The sequence below is a fragment of the Varanus komodoensis genome, unplaced genomic scaffold (genome assembly GCF_004798865.1).
Source record: "Varanus komodoensis strain SLA01 unplaced genomic scaffold, ASM479886v1 scaffold36, whole genome shotgun sequence".
Taxonomy (NCBI): domain Eukaryota; kingdom Metazoa; phylum Chordata; class Lepidosauria; order Squamata; family Varanidae; genus Varanus; species Varanus komodoensis.
Genome location: NW_025335873.1, coordinates 7,988,099 through 8,008,142, shown reverse-complemented (window position 1 = coordinate 8,008,142; position 20,044 = coordinate 7,988,099). Strand labels below are relative to the sequence as shown.

Sequence of the window (20,044 nt, the reverse complement as noted above, 5' to 3'; positions counted from 1 at the left end):
TGTGGTGCTGGAGGAGACTCCTGCGAGTCCCCTGGACCACAAGGCGATCAAACCGGTCAGTCCCAGAGGAGATCAACCCTGACTGCTCTTTAGAAGGCCAGGTACTGAAGATGAAACTCAAATACTTCGGCCACCTAATGAGGAGGAAGGACTCCCAGGAGAAGCCCCTGATGCTGGGAACGACTGAGGGCCAAAGGAGAAGGGGACGAGGTGGCCGGACGGGGTCACTGGGGTGGAGGGTGTGGGCTTGGAGGGACTCCGAGGGAAGGTGGGGGACAGGAGGGCCTGGAGGAATGTTGTCCATAAGGTTGCGATGGGTTGGGCATGACTTTGCGACAGAACAACAAGAGTTGTTGTTGTTGTTGTTGTTGTTGTTGTTGTTATTATTATTATTATTATTATTATTATTATTATTATTATTATTATAACATTTCTATGCCGCCCCTTGCCGAAACCTCGGGGTGGCTTACAGTGAACCACACACACACACTGCAGCAAAAACCCACCCTAAGATTCCCGCCCAGTTTGCCGCATGTGGGTGGACCCCCAACCGAACATCTGCACGTGTTTTTTAAAGCGGCTTCTCTACATGCCCAGCTCATCCTGCTCATCGCAAGCGACGTATTCTCCATATGTGGAGGGACGTTTCCCCCACTCTGTCAGTTTTGCACATCAGCTACTAAACCACGCGCATGTGAAGCGCACCCCAGACCGGGTCAGGTCAGAGTCCCTCCATTGCCTCTGCGTCTCCCTGGTACTTCTGCCTCTCTTCCTCTCTGCTCCCGAGAGCAAAGTTACAGCATCAGCTCACTAGAAGGGCATCTGAGGAAGTCGATCCCTGCCCATGAAAGCGCAGGCTAAAATAAATTAGACTCGAACGTTTGAGCCATTTCTCTTGACCTTCCTGTGGCGACCAACTTTCATTTACCAGTAATCACACCTCCTCTGTCGCATGTAGCCGTCCCGTGTTTGGTCACCAGCCCCTCCACTTAGGGCTGGGAAAGACCTGGCCCGAAACCCACAGAGATGGACAACTTTCTATAAGGCAACATCCTACCTTTATTCAGAACCCAAAGGACTAGAACCTTGCTTTATTTTTGGCTAAAGAACAGTGGCTCAGCAGTGGAGCACGTGATGTGCATACAAAAGGTCCCGGGCTCAGTTCACAGCGTCTCCAGGTGGGGCTGTGAAAAGACCTCCTCTCAGATACCACAGGTGTGAACCGCTCCTAGCCAAATCAGCCAATGCTCCGACCCAGTATGAGGCAGCATCACAATACCCGATCCCTCCGAGTCTCCTCCTCGGCGAGATAGCCGGGAAGCAGGTGCCGGGACAGCTTACCTGACATGACCCAGGGTGTGATATCTCCTCCCCACCTCCATCATCATCTCTCCTGCCTGGCTGCACCTTTTGGGAAAAGGCGCCCCTTCCCTCAGGTGGGAAAACCGGTGCCCGTGCAGCGCAAGTGCCCCAGCTGTGGCTGGCTCGCCTCCTCTGCCTGCACTGAACTCGCGAAAGTGCGCACTGGACACGGAGTCCCTCCCTTCGGGTCTCTGTCCCTCCCTCCTCCCTCCTCCCTCCCTTCCTTCCTTCCCTGGAATGTGAGGCCTGGAGCTACAAGACATTCCTGCCCATTAACATGCTTTTGGGATCTGCAGCCGGCTGAGCGCCAGGGAAACAAGCCTCGTGAGCGAGCGTGAGGCAGATGATGCTCCTTCAAGACCCCCGTTTCTGGGCTGGGATCTGAAAATCTGAGCAACCCCAGAGTACATTATTATACATATACTATGATTTAGTTATGGGTTGTGGCATGGGTGTCCCACCTTTGTTCAGAACCCCAGCACCTTGGCGGCAAAGCCTTCCCTGAGGAGCTGGGGCCCACCGCCCTTGGCTGGGATGGCTGGGGAGAATGGGAGTGGTTGGCCAGAAGAGCGCCCCAAATCAGCGTGGCACTGCTTCCCCGAGATGGTGGCCGGATTGCTCCGGACTTGCCCGCACACACGTGGCCTTTCCAACGTGGCGTAATGGTTCCAGGACTGGAGTGGGATTCTGGAGACCCGGGTTCTAGTCCCACCTCTGACGGACACATCATCTTACCTTTGCTCCAAGTCCACCTGAGGGATGTTCATGTCGGCGGCTTGCTCATCACCCCTCCCGGCGTGTCTGCTGAGGGCTTCCGTGTCCTGGTCTTCCTGGACCGTCTCCCCAGTAGCCAGCACCTGCTCCTGCTTATTCCTTGGGGGCGGTTTCTCCTGGTCCTTTTCACCCAGGCCAGGTTTGGCCCTCGGCAACGTTCCCGAGTGAGCGCACGGAGACGGACTTTTAGGCACCACGGTCAGGTCATCCTGTGCACTCTCCAAAGGGAGCTTCTCGGACACCTCAGGAAGGTCCTGCTTCTGCCTCTCCAGGTTCTCCTGAAGGTCTGGAGGATCCTCCTGGGGCCCAGGAAGACATTCCTGAGCGCTGTTCGCCACGGCAGGCTGCATCGGCGGCGCGCCAGCCGCAGGGGGGCTGGCTTTGGACGGTTCCTTCACTGTGCCTTCCGTGCCCTTGCCTGCCAAGGGAGCGTCGCTCAGGGGAGCTTGCACAACCTTTGCGCCAGGCTCGGGGTCCCCGGATGAAGCGCTCGTCTTCTTGGCTTTGGCCTTCTTCCGTCCAGAGCCGGCCCTGGGCATCGTCCCCATGTAGGTGTACAGGTCGCACGACCGGGCGTAGGTGGAGGGACTTTTGGGTACAGTGTTCAGGTCATCTTGGGTGGTGTGAAAGGTGGGCACCAGGAAGCTGTTGGAGGACAGAAGCACCCCACTGGGGGTCTCGGCTGGGCTGGGGGCGACGGAGACGCGGCGGAAGGTGAAAGCCCGAGGGAGGCTGGTGAAGCTCCCAAAGCCTTTAAATTTAAACAGCTCTGGAAGAGGAAAACGAGGAGAGAGTCACTTTTGGAGGCGACCGCATCCTGGAAGATGCTGGGAAGCACAGCTGGCCAGAGACATTCTGGAAACATGGCTGGTTGGGGGAGGTTGGGACTTCGGGGGGTTACAGCGCGATTGGATTCAGATGACATGAGAACCCACTCTCAAGGGCTGTGCAGGGGCTGTCACTGAAACACCGGTTATCATGTTGTCTGAACCTGTCTGAGATAACAAACCATGGGGAACAGCTCACAGCCCAACAGCCAGCTATCTTCCTGGGTTGTTCGTGGTCAATAAGCCATGGCTTGTTATCGCAGCTGGGTTCAGACAATGCGAGAACAACCCACATTCAGCCCTTGAGTCTGGGTTATTGTGTTGTCTGAAGCCAGTCATAGATTGACGGGAAAGCAGCCTCATGGGTTCCCAGTCTGGATCAGAGGTCGGGCCATGGGCGAGAATCCTGCCAGCCTCTTCTTCCTTCAAAGTGAACATTTTCACATGAAACAAGTGTAGAAGGTTTTTCAAAAGCATAATGAGCTATAAATTAGTGCTCCGTCTAGGCTGCCTGCTTGCACACTGCTAAAAAAGAAGGGATAAAAAAGGGGGGGGAGTGGGATTTGCATTAATTTTGGATGGCCTGATTTAGATGTGCAGGAACAAATTTAGTAAAAATAACAGTATAATTTTGCCACCGTGGGGAAGACTGTGCCCAGATGGACTGCCCGTTCAGCTCTCCAAGTGCTAAGTATGGCCGCGGCTCTTCGTTTTCAAACCAAACTTGGACTTGACAGCCTTTCGGAGAAGGCCTTCAAAGAGAGGGCGGACTTTGCTGAAGGGCATTCCTAGTCCTTTGGCCCACGGCTGGGTGCCACTGCAGGAAGGCCGAGAGAGAACAGCGGGAGGTTGTATAGACTGCAGAACAGCGATGGAAGGAAGGAAGGAAGGAAGGACGGACGTGTGGTGCCTGCCTCAGTGAGATCTAGTGGCCTGAAATGCCTTCTCCCATCATGCCTTCTCCCAATAGCTCCCATCATTCCCATAGCCGGCTGGGGGATTGTGGGGGCTGCAAACCAAGGCAGCGGAGGGCTGCAGGGTGCCAAGGGCGGTGCCTGCTGATACGGAGGCTGGCTGCATGAGTTTCAGCACACCCCGAAGGCTGCTGGAGCTCAGCTTGCACCGTGACACAGTTAGCATCTGCCCACATCCTGGGGGAAGGTGCTTTGCGCCGCCCGGGCTTGTGATGCCGCTGCTTCCTCTTGCTGCTGGCAGCTGTTCACATGCTCGGGGATGTGCTAATGGGACCCGTGTTTACAATCACCCCTGGACACGCTCGCTCCTTTCAGCCCCTCCTGGCAGGCAGGAGGTGCACAGAAGAGGCACAGGCGGGGCGGCTGCCGGATCTCCAGCAGCTCCAGGAGGGGCTGGGAAAGACCCCTGCCCGAAACCCTGCACAGCCCTCTCAGCTCAACTCAGTGCTTGAGTGCGGGTTGTCGTTGAGCCGTGAGGCAGTTGCTGAAACGTGGGTTGTAGTGTTGTCTGAATCCAGGTTGACCACAGGCTACCCATGACAAGAACCTGTGGCTTGTTCATCTCTCTGGAAGGAGAGAGAGTTTATCTCAGCCGAGTTTAGGCAATGGAATAACCCATGTTTTAATGGTAACCCATACTCAACCCAGATGGAAACCTTACAGTACGTAGGGGTTATTGTATTGTCTGAACCTGGTCACGGAATCAGTTCACACAACATGGCAAGCGACCCATGCTGTTGGAACAAATCCCATCAGCCACTGCACCTAAAATTCACTCTCCAGTTGCATCATCCCTTGTCTCTCTTGCACGCCTCTTCCTCATTATTAATTTAATTTGATTCTGACACACAGAGGTCATCAGCTCATTGACCCCTGCTCTATACACTCAGTGAAAACATCTGAACGGCCCAAAGAGATCGGACGAGAGGCGTGTAAATGCTGCAGTCCGTGTGACCTGAACACCTTTAATTCTCTCCAACACAATTCCAGGAAAAAACTCGGCATTATCCGTAGGCGAAGCAATGCATGCTTTGGCTGCCCAGGTTCTGCCCAGGCAGGAGGCAAGGCAGCTCTTCCTTCCTCCTCTCCCAGGCCGCTCGGGGGGAAGTCACATCCCGCAAGGAAAGCCAGGAGGTGCCCGCATTTTGCCTTGGTGCCTTTGGCAACGTCTGGGTCGCCAGCCCCCACGGAGGCATGCGGGAGCCGCTGCCCGTCAGGCCCTCGCCAAAGGCAGAGGAACCCCGCTAGCCAAGGACATGCAACAGCAACCTGGCCTTCACAGTCCAGGCGCGGCCACCGTGCCCTCCGTGACGGAGATCTCATGCAGACACCTTCCTCTCCTCCGGCGTGCTGAGGTGTGGAGGTCAGCCGCCGCAAGACGGCACCTGTGCGCTGCGCATTACTTACTTTTGAAGCCTGCTTTCTTCTGGCTGTCAGCCATCTTTCAAGTTCTGATGAGGCACTGCTGGAAGGAGAGCTCTGCAAAAGTGCAGCTTTCATCGAGCCCTTCCTGAGCCCTGTCTCCCTTCCTTTCCCACACCCTCCCCCACACCAATCTCGCTTTCTATTTTGCGCTCGCATTTCCTCTGTCATTGCCAAACAAGAGACCAAGCCCACAAGTGTCTTCAGCATCCCTCTCTCTCTCTATTTGGTCTTTTCTTTAAAAAAAAATCACTATAAAATGAACACTTGACATAGAAGGAGGAGGAGAAGGAAGCTATGTTTCTACTTGGCTTCATCCTTTGGCACTGGGGTGGAATGTCTGGTGGTCCTTCGCCTCCCTTTCTCCTACATACCAAGATCAGATTCTAAAACTGTAGAGATAAAATACTGCAAATTTACGCAGAACTACAACAGGACCTATGGAAAAAATATTTCACAGGCTCCCCCATGCATATCTGAGAAAAGCACCTGCATCTTAACACAGATGTGTCCAGATGTGCATCAGTATTCGAAACAGATGTGTCGGCCACATCTAATCTTGGGCTCTTCCAGATGGGAGGGCCTTCACGAAAGAGTGGCTGTATTCGGACCACACAGCCACGAATTGTGCATTGCACGTCGGAGCAGGAACTGTGTCATCCAAACCCAGATGGCTTCCTGCAGAGCACTTTACCTGGGGGGGACAAGTCAGCCAAGCAAACCATGGCTTGTTCTGGGGGCTGTTCGAGCCATGGTGGGTTGTGTCATCTGATTGCATTATCGGCGCTTGGTGTTATGTGGCGAAGCCCTCCTGCCATTCTTTGGACAGACCACGTATCCATCGCGGACAGCAACTGTGAGCAACTGCCACTGGTTTGCCACCTTTTGGGGTTGTCTTTCCATTTTTTTGCCTCCGGCCATGTGCAGTTTGCAGTTTAGGGCCTCGCTGCAGGTCCTTGCTAAGCTCAGCCTCCGTTGTGATGTGACCAGCACTGCAAATACTGCCCAATGGCAGGAACCCCAGACTTCCTTCGGTCCAGGGAACAAATGCGGCCATTGTTATGCATCTCCTCTGCCAAAGAGCTGATGAACTAGGGAGGAAACGTCAGGAGATGCTGGGGGCCCAGGAGGAAGGAAGTGGGCCTGCCCAGGTTCAAGCAAGCGAGTCCCCCAAACCCTGAGGGATGGGCAGCGATGCTGGAGCTGAGCTTGGCCGCCGCTCCTCTAGGAGAATGCCCTTGCCCCATGGAAACCGAAGACGGGCACTGAAGAATGTAAAAGTACTGGGATTTTATTTATTTATGTATTTATTTAAAACTTTTTAGACTGTCCCTTGCCGAAGTCTCGGGATGGTTTAACAGTAAGGCAAAACGTAAAATGAAACACAGCCTCTTGATCAAATGTGAAGGTGAGAAAAGCAGCCTGCGGAGGCTCAGAAAAAAAATGGGAACAATCAACTGGAGCCCAGTTGCGGGAGGAGCTGCGGGAGGTATCCTGGCCTCGCATCTGCTGGTGGCGTCCCTGAGCGAGCAGGCCGGGTGGCCACGGCGGGCACAAAGCTGGTGCAGAGCCAGCTCAGCTTCCTCTCACATCCCTCAAAAAGACGGACTTTGCCCTTGCAGTTTGCTGGTCTGGAAAGAAGAAAGAAAAATTTATTTATTTATTTAGACAAGTTATATGCCGCCCCATCGCATGAGCCTCGGGGCGGCTTACAATCATTAAAATCCCGTATAAAATGCAAAAAAATTAATCAAATAAATAAAATGCATAAAATAAAATAGTGGAAACAACCTGGTCAGTTTAAAGTCAACAAGTAAACCATTAACAGTTAAAATAGCGTTTAAATAAAAAGGTCTTGGCCAGGGGCCAAAAAACAAAGAAAAACAAAATCCGAAATGCAGGATGGAGCTCTGGAAAGGGCGATTCCCAGGACTCGGAGGCTGCCCCGCTGCCCTGAGCAGGCAGCCCTTCACCAGGCGCGACTTCGCCCAAGTCCGGCTATCTCGTGACTTCTGCACCGGTTGGATTTCTGCCTGTCAGGCAAAGGCAGACAGGGGAAGAAAGGAAGGCGAGGAGCCCTCCGCCCCCGAGTCGCTGATGGGAGTTGCAGTCCACGCTCTGCAGAGGGGGCTCTGCCGTCCGCCCCTCCCAGAGGGCGCTTCCGCCCCGTTCGCGCCGCGCCCGCCCGGACTACACCTCCCGGCGTGCCCCGCGGCGGCGCCCCGGATCCGGCGCAGGCGCGCGGGCCTGGCGGCGGCGGCGGCGGAGGAAGAGGAAATGGAGCGGCCGGGCGGAAGCGCGCCCGGAAGCGCGCCCCTGCGCCCCTCGGACGGAGGCCGCCGGCAGCCAGAAGACGGCGCGGGGGGCGCCGCCGCCGCCGCCATGGCCAAGCAGTACGACACGGTGGAGTGCCCCTACTGCGACGAGGTCTCCAAGTACGAGAAGCTGGCCAAGATCGGGCAGGGCACCTTCGGGTGAGTGAGCGAGCGGGCGGGCGGCGCCCCTGCCGCCCCCCCCGTGCACGCGGCCCGGGGACTCGCGGCCCCGCCCGCCGCGCCCGCACAGCGTCCCCGCGAGGTAGGCCGCCGGCCCGGCGCGCAGGCACAGCCAGCTCCCCTCCTGGCCGGCGACCCCGGGGGGCTTCCCCCAGCCTCGCTCTCCGTTGGCAGCCCCCGTTCGTGGGTCTGTGTACTCCCGCTGCACTTCCTTGAGTGTCATTGTGGCACCGCCCTGCGACACGGTGAAGGGGGGGATAGACAAGCGTTAAACAAACACATGAATTAATAAAATTTACCCTAAGGCTCCCCCAGTTCCCTGCTCCTTAGGCTTCCCCAAGAATCTTTTCTCTCTCTGTCGCCCCCTCCGTCGCTCCCCTGCTTGCATTCTCTGGAGGCTCTCTGGCTCTTGTCCCTCCCTTTATTTTTATTTATTTATCTGTTTTATTTATTTATTTATAACATTGTTATGACGCCCCCATCGCAGAAAGCCTCGATTTAGTTACATTTATCGATTTAGTTGAAGCTTTTCTATACATCCTCTTACCAAGAGTCTCAGGGCGGTTTTACAGTAAAACAAACTAAAGCACAGGATCATCTTCTATAAAACCTCGATTAAAATAACCATTTAAATCTTAAAATGCTGGGAAAATAAAAAGGGGTTGGCTGTGTGCCGAAAAGAATGCATCACTAGATGGGTGTTCCACCCTGTTTGCAAGCAGTCCAAGGCAGCTTGCAGGAGTCTTTCCTCCGTTTAATCCTCGCAACACCCCTGTGAGGTAGATTAGGCCGAGAGTCACTGACTCGCCCAAAGGCACTCAGGGAGCTTCGTGACTGTGTGGGGGCTAAGACCCCGGGTCTCCCTCCTCCCACCCTTCTAACCAGTGCACCACACTAGCTCCTTATGGCTCCCAGTCGCCTCCTGACCCGGCTCCCCGTCTTTTGCCATGGTAAGCGGTAAGCGGCTCTAAATGGTAAGCGGCTCTAAATGCCCATGGTAAGCGGCAATGATATCCCCCCGAGCTGCTTCCTGCCTAATATCTCCCACCAAATACTCTCCTACCTGCAGAAGGTGGTCTCTCCAGGAGTCCCCAGTGTCTCCCTTAGCTACTTACCCCTTTAAGCTAAAGTCACCTTTCACCTCTGGCATCTACTTTTCCTGGCTTTGTCTTCTTCCTGCCTTTCCTTCCCTCCCTAACAGCACACTGGGCTCTAAAGAGTTGCTTCGCAGTGTCTCTTCTACGCACTGCCTCCCCTCCCCGTCCCCGGGGTCTTTTTTGCTTTCTTGCTACCTGTCTCCTCTGTGGGCGACTCGCCCTGCTTTCTTCAGAGTGTGAAATCCTTGGAGCAAAATGAAAAAAAGAAGGTAGAGCTGGAATCACATGCAGCCCAAATGTCTGCTTAAAAGTCAAATGCCTCTGTGGGCTTTGAGGCTTTTTGGATATTCAGTGGCATTGCTTTACACAGCCGTGGGCCTTCCAGGTGTTTGGGACTATGATGCTCATCAGCCCTAAATAACAGGCAGCTCCTCTTGTTGTTTCACCCGCCTGGAAACCGCAGCGGGTTGATCATGACAAATGATCCACAGCATGCCTAGCAGAAGTAAGTCTTATTGGTTCCAGGTCTGTGTGCTAGGAAGCCATGCTCTGAATTCTTACCTGGCTGAAGATGCCTCCTGTGTCCCTTTTCACATGCGGTGTAGGCCTGTCTCTGTAATACTCACAGCTAGAAAAGTCACACTGGGACAATAGAAAACAGAGGGTCACCTAAGGCAGCCCCCCCCCCTTCCACATTCAAAGATGCTCTCGGATCCCCAACATGGGCTTTAAGCTACTGTCTTCCAGAAGCCCGGTGCTGTTCGTCTCTACGGTTAGTCTCCCAGCAACTGGCATTCTGCTTCGGATTGCTTCCGAGGCTGGGCGTTCCGTCGGGCGTCCCTTTGCACCCAGCAGAGGTTCCGTGCCACGCCTGGCATGGGCCAGCCAAGGCCGCTCTCTGTGCAGAAAGGTAGTCTCTGTCTCAATTCCCCGTGGTCACCGCCTGGTAAATCTTAATTCTGCCTCCATTTATCCTACAGGGAGGTGTTCAAAGCAAAGCATCGCCAGACGGGTAAAAAAGTGGCCCTGAAGAAAGTGTTGATGGAGAATGAAAAAGAAGGGGTAAGCTCGCACGGTGGTTTTTATTTTTATTTGCATGTGGTGGTGGTGGGGGGGAGTTGTGAGGATGGAAAATTAAACAGCTTGAATATGTCTCCCAGGTGGGATCCCAGAAAATTCAGGTTTATGCGACTTCGGTTTATGCGACTGGTGCAGGTTTATGCGACTTCGGTGCAGTTGCTGGCCAGTCTGGTGCTTCTTCAGACGTCAAGAAATGCTTCTTCTTCTCTAGCTGCCTGCGAAAACGTTGGCAAAAGAGCGGCCTGCACGCGCTTGCTATACATCCTGCGTGCCCTGTCTTGCGTTGTGGGGGGGGCTCCTCCCCAATTAGATGACACAGCATTGGCTGGGCTTCTCGCTCCCAGGCACAGAGGGCTAAGCGAAGTAGTCAGCCAGCCGATGGGAAGCGAAGGAGGCTCACTGCACTGCAGATTAAAAAAATGCTTGTAAAAGTGGGTGTGGGCGCAGGTACAATGAGAGTTTGTGTTCCTCTTTTTGCCTGGTGATTCAAGGCCACTGTCCCGTCCCACCCTGCTTAAAAAGCCCACTTAGGTAACGTCTGTGGGTTTAGCTAACTCGTGTTTTCTTGGCCTAAGGTGCTGTTTCCAAAGATTTGCCAGTTCTCCCGTGCCTTTTCTTGCCTTCCCCACACCCGCCCTTTCCCAGTGTAAATCAAGGCTCAGTCCTACGCATGTGTAGCCAGTGAGAACATCTTGTGCCGGTGAGGGGAGGTGGGGGCTTCTGCAGCATCCCGAGCTCTGTCAGGTGCTTCGTTCCAGGTTAGTCCTGGTATTAAATCCAGAACCTTCAGTTTGGCACTGCTCAAAGTTCCGAGCTTAGGGCTTTGTGGTAGAAGGTGCCAGCCGGGCTCCTATGTCTTAAGTTCTAGGAGAATCCGGTAATTCCCCAGCTCAGGGGAATAAGGAGTGCCTACCTGTTTATCTGACTTTCTGTCCCCGCCTGCTCCCCTGGACTCGGTACAGCTCCCATAAGGCATTGGCCATGCTGGCTGGCCAGGGCTGATGGGAGTTGTGCTTCACTCCATCCAGCAGGGTGCCATGTAGGGAGTGGTTACACGCATGTTTGGGGTGTTCCCCCAGTGGTCTCACGGTCTGCCTTTCTCTCTAGTTCCCAATCACAGCCCTACGGGAGATCAAAATTCTCCAGCTGCTGAAGCATGAAAATGTCGTGAATCTCATTGAAATCTGCAGGACCAAAGGTACAGCATGAAACATTTCGTTCAGGCTCTCCGAATCCGGTGCCCTCCAGGGGTTTTGGGTTGCAGAGCTGGTGTCTCCACGGGCGGGGGCGGGCCGGCTTCTGTGAGAGGAGAAGGTGCTTCCGCTTTAGGAGGCCCATGCGCACGCATGCTGCTGGTTTGCGGGGTGCAGGGCGCTTGGACCCAGGTGCCCTTCACCCCCCCTCTCCCGCATGGAGCTCCGCCGACACACGAAGCCATGCCATCAGTGGCCGGGCAGCTATCGGACCGGCCACCAGGCCCGCCACCTGCTGCTCAGGGTCAGGCGAGGCTCCGGGTGGCAGCGGCTTTCCTTTTGGGCCCTCGCAGCCTCTCCGTACAACCGCTGCAAGGGAAGCATCTACCTGGTCTTTGACTTCTGCGAGCACGACCTGGCCGGGCTCCTCAGCAACGCCCACGTCAAGTTCACCCTCTCGGAGATCAAGAAGGTGATGCAGATGCTTCTGAACGGCCTGTACTACATCCACCGGAACAAGGTGAGCAGGCACTTCCCCCGCCCGACACTTCCGGGGCTCCTGATGGGACCGAAATACAGCGGCCTCCCACCGCGGGGTGCCTTCCAGGTGGGCTACAGCTCCCAGAACTCCCCAGGTGAGGGATGCTGGGAGTTGCGTCATCGCCCCGCACGTCCAGAGGGCACCCGGTCGGCTCCGTACCCCAGGGCAGCTTCGCTCGCTCCCAGCCTGTGGCTTTTCCTGACACCGTTTCCCAAAGAAGCCGCCTGCTTTTCCCGCCTCCAGATCTTGCACAGAGACATGAAAGCCGCCAACGTGCTCATCACGCGGGACGGCGTCTTGAAGCTGGCCGACTTCGGCTTGGCCCGGGCGTTCAGCCTCGCCAAGAACAGCCAGCCGAACCGCTACACCAACCGGGTGGTGACTCTCTGGTACCGGCCGCCGGAGCTGCTTCTGGGTGAGTGAACAACGGAGGAGGGGAGGGGACGGCCTCTTCCTTGGTACCTGCAAAAGGTCGCTCTTCTTTCCTGTTTGCGTCGTCAGGTTTTGTTAGCTCATAGAGGGACAATAACAGTACACAAACGCGGCCGTCTTAAATAGTTCTCTGAGACGCGTCCCACTGCATTCAGTTGGTCTTTATTATTTTAGTAGACCGGTTAGATTGTATTATGCTTCTTAGTTTTCAATTTGCATCGTGTGCTGGCTTGGTATAAATATGAGGAACAAGATGAGGCCTCCTTCTGAGTGGCAGTTCTGAGGGAATGGCAGAGGGTGGCAACGGGGGGGGGTTCCTTTGTGGGGGCCCCTCCAGCTATGGAATAACTTCTCCACTGGTCTGGCGGGCACCAAATCGGACACCTTTTGAGCACCAGCTTAAATTGGCCTCTTTTCTGAGGCTTTTAAAGGCTTGCTTGACCACCCAGCAGAGCGAGGAAATCACCAGCTGTTTTGCTTCCTTGTTACTGTCTGTTTTTATTACCTGCTTTTTAGCTGTTGTAAACTTGTACATATCTAGTCTGATATTTCAATGACAGTTTTATCACCTGCTTCTATGGACTGCGTAAACATCCCAGAGAGCTTTGGCTGTGGGGCGGTATAGCATTGAAGTAGTTAAATAATAACAGTATATAAATGCCTTCTGTAAACAAAGAAGCTGGCGCCTTGCCTATTTTGCGCTTCCAAAATATGAAGCCAGCGTTTTGAGCTCGGCCTGGTAAGCAGCGCATGGCAGATGTGACTAAAGCTGCATTGCATTGCATTCATTCATTCATTCATTTATTTTGGAACACTTTTATGCCCCCCCATTCGCAAAAGCCTCGGCGCAGCTTCCAATACAAATAAATAACTATACTGTTACATAAAAATCTGGAGACATCCCGGCATAAATATAAAATCAACAAATTCAACAATTAAAATGACGTTTAAATAAAAAGGTCTTGGCCTGGCGCCGAAAAGCAAATAACGACGGACAGGCGGACCTCTCTGGGGAGCGCATTCCACAGGTGGGGCACCACCACAGAGAAGGCCCTCCTCCGGGTACTCACCCTCCTAATGTCCTTCACGGAGGGCTCCCGGAGGAGGGCCTCTGCCGCCGATCTCTTATCGAGGGGGTTGCCCAGTCCTGGTCTACCAAGATTAATGAAAGATCCTCCTGTTAGGAGAACGCGATTATGGACCCCCCATCGACCTCTGGGGCGCAGGCTGCATCATGGCCGAGATGTGGACGCGGAGCCCCATCATGCAGGGGAACACCGAGCAGCACCAGCTGACGCTCATCAGTCAGCTCTGCGGCTCCATCACCCCAGAGGTAGGTCCTGGAGGCCTTCGCAGGCAGGACCCAGGAGGAAATAGGTGGGGGATTATGGGAGATCCAGTCCGGGAGGCACCACACTGGGGCAGGCTGGTCTGAAGACACCATCCTCGTTGCGCCCCTGCCCCTGCAGCCAAGCATGGGTTCCAGTCGCCCGATGACCCTTGTTGGGAATGATAGGAGTTGCAGTCCGACACCCAGGGACCTGAAGTGGAAGAAGCTCTGTAGGTCCCTGTCCGAGCGCATCTAGTAAGTCATGGCTTTAGGAGTTCTAGGCTAAGAGTGGGGTGGTGTATTTAAATAGGTGCTCTTCCTTTTGCTCTTTTTCGGTATATGTTACTATTAACCCAAGCTGATCCCCTGGCTGAGGGGTACATTCAGCGTCCAGTCCAGTAGAATATTTTTTTAAGTCCATTCTTTTTTCCTCTGGACTTTGAAAAGCAGCTCCACTTCCAGGTTTCCTGCTCTCAGGGCTTCCGATTCTTTGAAGAAGTGCATCAACAGCTGAAATGGTGCATGGAGTCTTGATGCGGAGAACTCCCTGAGATGGGGGTTCCAGTGTAGCAACCTAGCAGCTGTATTTGAAATGCAATTTCCAGACAGTCTTTAAGGGTGGTCCCATGGCAGTAGTCTAAGTGAGGGCTTGCAATGTTTATCTTTACAGTGCTGATGCGTTTCCCGATGGGGGGAAAAAGCGCTTATAAAATGGGCTGAAACAAACCAAGGAAGGCGTTTTGAATCTGAAATCTTTTGAACCTGAGGCAAGACTCCTTTTCCTCTCTCTCTGCTGTTTCTCTCCTGCCGATAACGTTTTAGGTCTGGCCCAACGTGGATAAATACGAACTTTACCAGAAGCTGGAACTGCCCAAAGGGCAAAAGCGCAAGGTGAAGGAGCGGCTGAAGGCCTACGTGAAAGATCCCTACGCTTTGGATCTCATCGACAAACTCCTGGTGCTCGACCCGACCCAGAGGATAGACAGTGACGATGCCCTCAATCACGACTTCTTCTGGTCCGACCCGATGCCCTCTGACCTCAAGAACATGCTGTCCACCCACAGCCAGTCCATGTTCGAGTACCTCGCTCCCCCCAGGAGGCGAGGCGGGCACATGCCGCAGCAGCCGGCCAATCAGGGCAGGAATCCGGCGGCGACCAACCAGGCAGAGTACGACCGAGTCTTCTGACGGCGGAGGAAGAGGCAGTCTGGATTCCGTTGGGAGGTTCTGTGCCCTTTTCCACCCCGTCCCCCCGACTTTCCTCGATGGGATCACCGCAGAGTTGAGTTGGGACCGCATCCACTCCCTCGTGGAAAAGAGCCCCTGTCCAGGCGCCGTGGAGCCGAGCCGCACGGAAAGGTACCGAACTCTCTGCCCAGCCGTTGTCGAGTTGATGCACCGCTGCTCTCCAAGGTGCCGAAATGACCTCGTTTCCCCCTCCTGGAGCTGAAGGGCCTTGCCGGACTTCCCGAGCCAGGCAAGTGGGTGGCCCTCGCCAAACGCCCCGCCCCGGCTTTTCGGGACTGACGGGTGGGGTGTGCGCCGAGTCCCCCACGGCCCTGTGGTGTCGCACAGCACGGGTGGAGCAGCCACAGGGCTGAGTCGGGAAGAGGGGGTGGGCATGGATCTTCTCGGGAAGGGGGTGCCCGCTTGGTTCAGGAAGCTCTGCCTGCATCGCGTTGTTGGTTTGGGTCTGTAAGCAGCTGGCGGAGTTTCCTGCTGCCGCTACGCACCAGCTATCCGTTGTGTGGTGGAACAAGGCGCTGGGCGTTCTCCCTTCCCAGAATTGGAGCCCGGTTTAGGCACGCCACAGGTCAGACTCTCTGAAATCAAGGAAACCCTCGCTAGGTCTTGAGTGACGTTGCTTGATTCCACCCAGCTTGCCCCAGCCTTCCCTGGGCAAGTCCCCCCCCCCCCCCCCCCAGTGCCTGGCTGCAGCTCCAGACTTCACTGGCTGGGAACCAGGCAGGTTCACAGTACATGATTAGCTCTGGAACCCAACCTGTATCTTTTCTTCCTTCATTTACCACGGGCTGGACATCAGCTTGGCCTTCTCAGTGCCCGGTCTCACCCCACAAGCTTGGGGGTTTTTTGCTTTCCTTGGAGGACTCTGATGTCTGGAGACCTTCCCCCCATGCTGCTGCGACTTAGCTCCGTCAAAATGTCTCTTGCTTGGCATCACCTTTTTTTATTTAGCAGCAGCAATGAATGCTCAATTCCTTGGACCTAGCAAGCATGGGAAAGAGCTTCTTTTCCTTCTGCTCTGGTAAGACCTGAAAATTCCAGGTACAGGCGAGAGAGTTATCCCTACTGAACCTCATCATGTTCTGTTGGCTGTTTTTTTTTCCCCAGTAGTACTATGAAGAATGATCTAAAATGAAATTAAAGATATTGCCTTTCCTCTCCTGTACTGTGTGGGACCCCCTTGCTTTGTTAGATTGCAGACATGAACCAAGTTTTGCTGTGTTTCATGGTCAGATGAGATCTGAGCTCAAATCCGCCCCGCTCCCTGGTTTTGGTGGCCGTTGGGTGACTCTGAATCACTTCTCTTTCCCTAATACCAGTCCCACCCCACAGGATCATTGTGAAGATCAAAGGGGGAACTAGGTACATTTCCTTGATAACACTGTTCAAAGAAACAAATGCCATTCTGATGAGGGGCAAGCTGGACACTTTCTCTCACGGGAAAGCAGCTGGATTCTTGGTCGACATCCCTTGGGAGGATGCTGAGCAGCATCTAAGCCGCTTAAACACCAGCAACCTGGTCCCTCTGATGCGAAGGCCTTAACCACTGATGGTTGCTGCTTTCCAGACCTCTGCCCAGTGTCTTTCCTCATCCTAAATGGCGGAAGTGCTTCCCTTTAAGACCAGAAGAGCGTAAAGTGATGGCGAGCGGGTGTTTTTGGCCTCGCCCCACCCTGCAACCCTGGAATGCAGTTCCCACGCTTGTCTCTGAACTTGGGTTCTGCCCTTGGGACAAAAAAAGATTTTAGGCATTCCTGCTCAGAAGTAGACGGCACAACTTGGTGCGAAACACAATTCCATGCAGTCCCTCTGGACCCCCCTTTTTCTACCCCCAGGTGTTCTGGGAATAACGCGTGTTTTCAGGGTCTCCCGCCTCTCCCTCCCAGGGCAGTGCCCAGCGCTGCAGTGAGAGTGTGTCCATACAGACGCTCGATGGGACAGTTGCCCATGGCGGTGTGTTTCTCCCAGGGGGCAGCAGGGCCTTCAGAACGTGCTACTGCCCCTGGGGACTGCCCTGCCACTGCGGGGAGGGGGGCGGGTGTCACGGCAGCCTCAGGCCGCGGGTGGTGTTGGCAGCAGAGGAAACCTGCCTGTTTTGCTTCGCTGGAGGTCGGCGCTGTGTACACCATGTGACTCGTTCGGGTTTCTTAGGCCTGGTGCCACGAGAGCATCAGAGAATAGTTTTCTCAGGGGATTGGACCGCGTTAGGCATAAAACTAGGAGAGGAATCGAAAATAAAACGGCCAGTTTCATACAGGCCTGGATCAAGGCTGCAGTGCGGTTTGTTCTGGACTGTTGTGTACAGGGGTTGTGATCTGGGTGCCCTGCGTGAGAAAGGACACCGTAGAGCTGGGGAAAGTGCAGGGAAGGGCAACGAGCATGGTCGGGGGGGGGGCAGGAGCAGCTCCCCTAGGAGGAAGGAGTACAATGTCTGAGATAGCTGGCTGAGAAAGATGGGGAGCCAAGGACACCCTGACAGAGGGGTCCAGGATTGCGTGTGCGGTGGAGAACGTGGCAGGAGATGTCTCTCCCTCGCTCCTTCCTCTTCCTAGAGCCCATGAGGCTGATGGACGGGAGATTCGGGACAGGAAAAAAGGGAGGGCCCCACACAGTGCTTAGCCAAACTCCTGCCACAATGGCAGCCAGCAGTTTGCCTGGCTTTCCGAGGGAATTGGGCAAATTCGTGGCGGAGAAGGGCTGTCCCTGGCTGTGTGCTGCCGCCAGAGGAGAGGCGCTTCCCCAGACCCGCTCTCGTTCAGCGGAGCTCCCCCCGTGCGTGCCACATGCGTATCTGTCCGTGGAGAAACGCAGGCGCCGAAACAGCACAGCCAGGAGGTCTGGAGACCTTGGCGGAGCAGCCTCCGGAGTCACGGGCTAACCAAACAAAGCCCTGGGGGTGGGGGCGGAGGGCGAGCGTCCAGGCGCAGACGCCAGCTCCTGGGTGCTCTGCCGGTTGTTGTTTAACCAGCCTCGGGAGCCAGTCGAAAGCACTTGGACGCACGCTGCCCTGGCGCGAGACCGCGCAGCCCCGGCCGTCTGGCGCATCGCAATGGAGAAGAGACTGGCCCGAGAGACGTTCAAGGTAGAGTTGCGTGCGCTCCCCCCCCCGGGGTGGGACTCCGACCCGTGCGACTTCTGTCTCAAGCAGGGGGAAGTGGGCCAGGGTGGCGAGCGTCGTCCTCCGACGCTGGGCCGCGCGAGTGTGCAGATCTGGGGAGCGTGCCGCTTGCGCACGGGTGGCACACGGACGTGTGGCTTTTGGGGGCCCTCGGTGCTTCTGGGCTGGCTTATGGCAAAGCCAGCTGCATGAGGTCTGCCGTGGAAACTGGCCGGGTTGGCCCCCGGATTGCCGGGGGAAGCGAGCTGCCGTGTTGCTTCTCCCACTCCCAGTGACGCTCGTGGCCCGTGGCTTGCCGCTTCGTCGGAACCGCTCAGGCGCGTGGCAGGGACGGCTTCCGAACCACCCCAGAAGCCATGACGTGGAGGGTTGGGGTGCTTCCGAAAGCACGCCCGCCCCCGCGTGCAGCTCACTCGGTTCGCAGGACATGGCTGCGTACTTCAGGGACATTAGGCAAACGGTGCGGCATGGGACGTCCACGTGGGGAACGGGAGAAGCAGGCACGCCAGTAATTACGCAAAGACAGAGAGCCTTTGTGTGCCGGGCCGGCCTGTGTTGCAAGGAGCTGCTGCTGCTGCTGCTTGTTCCATTTCTGTACTGCTTCATAGCCAAAGATCTCTGGGTGATTCACGACAAGGACACAGACGGAAGCTTTGCACGGGACCAGACTCGTGGGCCGTCCAGCCCAGTGTGCCGGACCCTGACCGGCAGCCATGGCTCTCCAGAGGTGCAGGCAGGAATCCTTCCCAAGCTTAGACATGCCAGAAGATGAACCTGGGGCTTGGCGTGGCGCACTGACCTATGGCCCTGCCCAACCACTGGGCGCTGGCCGCATCGGACACTGCACGGCTGGGAAGCCTCAAGCTGAGCTGCTCTGGCGGTGTCTCCCAACTGGTGGGGGGGGGGGTGTTAAAATACTTGCTCGTGATGATGTGCCCGTGTCCACGCCCACCATTCTCACCACTGCAGCATCCACAGCCTAACTGGAATCCCTAGAGATCCTATTTATTCATCATATTTCTATTCCACCTTTTTTCTTTCCAAGGAACTCAAGGTAGTTTACATAATTCTCTCCACCTTATTCCCACAACCACCACCCTGTGATGTAAGTTGGGCTGAGAGTGAGTGACTGGCCCAAAGTTACCGTGCGAGCTGCACGGCGGAGTGGGGACTCGAGCCCAGATCTCGTGGGTCCCAACCCTGCGCGCTTACCCACTCTAAACTGGTGAAAATGCCTGTTAGAATAAGCGCCCTGTGGGATCAGGCCAGAAGCCTCCCTATCTCCACATTGGCCAAGCTGCCTCTGCCAAGAAATCCACAAGCGGGATGTTGTGTGACGTGTCCTCCCAGCTTTCTTGGAGACGGGTATTTGAGGGTTCTGATCCCGGAGCAGATATAATAGGCACAGGCGGCTTTCATCTGCATTAACTAGTCTGATCCTTTTTAAGCTGTCCAAGTGGATGGCGATCGTGAATCCTGTAAGAACCGTAGAGGGACTTTGTGCAAAGAAGCCAGATCCTTTGTCCAGAATCTCCCACGGTTCAGCTTCACTGCATAACCCAGCTGAGTGCTATGGGGAAGAGAGGTGTATCCTTCTGCTTTCTGGGCAGTATGTGATTTAGCCTATTTTATTTCAAAGCTAACAAGCCTTCGGGGTGGTTCTCCGATGCTGGCAGTTGCAGGACCTTTTCTGCCTACGATGCACGGGATTGCACTCTTAACGCAGGCTCCGGAGCTCCAGCACGGCTCCTCTCTCACGATACGTGGACCGGAGAGAGACCTCAGCAATGCTCTAGTGTCAGAGTTTGCGGTTTGGGCTACCGTTTCCAGCCACCTCAGCCAGGGTGGGCGGGGATGCTGGGAATTGCAGTCCCCTCCGAAGAGAGCCCGCACTTTGCACAACCTTCCAAGCTCAGGCGCAGTTAGCCTACGTCTAGCGGCAGTGGTGTTCCCAGGCCGTGCAGGCTGGGACTGATGGGAGTTGCAGTCCCAAACGCCTGGAGCGCGGCCAGCTCCACGCTTCCCGCGGGCTAGCTGCGGCTGCTGGGCGCTGCAGCCCGACCCTCGGGAGCACGCGGGGCGGGGCGGGGCGGGGCGGGGCGGGGCGGCGCCTCTAGCCCGCCCGCTCTCCGGGCTGCCAGCCCGCCATTGGCC

At 55.5% G+C, this 20,044-nt stretch overlaps 3 protein-coding genes across 3 annotated transcripts in view; 2 read left to right on the top strand and 1 right to left on the bottom strand.

The window, feature by feature from the left end:
• Window positions 1–1,435, bottom strand: part of SH2D3C (SH2 domain containing 3C) — a 38,154-nt gene extending 36,719 nt beyond the window's left edge. The window contains exon 1 of the mRNA XM_044440130.1: window positions 1,342–1,435. Coding sequence (XP_044296065.1) covers window positions 1,342–1,388 — 47 coding nt within the window. The 5' untranslated portion in view covers window positions 1,389–1,435. The remainder of the gene's footprint in view (window positions 1–1,341) is intronic.
• A 6,257-nt stretch (window positions 1,436–7,692) lies between these two features.
• CDK9 (cyclin dependent kinase 9) lies at window positions 7,693–15,935 on the top strand. Its single transcript, XM_044440019.1, has 7 exons — window positions 7,693–7,833; window positions 9,932–10,013; window positions 11,139–11,229; window positions 11,578–11,744; window positions 12,009–12,180; window positions 13,382–13,530; window positions 14,350–15,935. Exons 1-7 carry the CDS (start codon window positions 7,742–7,744, stop codon window positions 14,713–14,715), a joined length of 1,119 nt encoding a protein of 372 aa, XP_044295954.1. The 5' UTR covers window positions 7,693–7,741; the 3' UTR covers window positions 14,716–15,935.
• FPGS (folylpolyglutamate synthase) overlaps window positions 14,820–20,044 on the top strand; it is a 23,465-nt gene continuing 18,240 nt past the window's right edge. The window contains exons 1-2 of the mRNA XM_044440018.1: window positions 14,820–14,886; window positions 17,741–17,854. Of these exons, the coding sequence (XP_044295953.1) occupies window positions 17,822–17,854 (33 nt within the window). The 5' untranslated portion in view covers window positions 14,820–14,886; window positions 17,741–17,821. The remainder of the gene's footprint in view (window positions 14,887–17,740; window positions 17,855–20,044) is intronic.

Coding starts and splice junctions, on each gene's coding strand:
- CDK9 (XM_044440019.1), top strand. CDS start 7,742: ATGGCCAAGCAGTACGACACGGTGGAGTGCCCCTACTGCGACGAGGTC. Junction 11,745..12,008: donor ACTACATCCACCGGAACAAG/GTGAGCAGGCAC, acceptor TCCCGCCTCCAG/ATCTTGCACAGAGACATGAA. Junction 13,531..14,349: donor GCGGCTCCATCACCCCAGAG/GTAGGTCCTGGA, acceptor ATAACGTTTTAG/GTCTGGCCCAACGTGGATAA.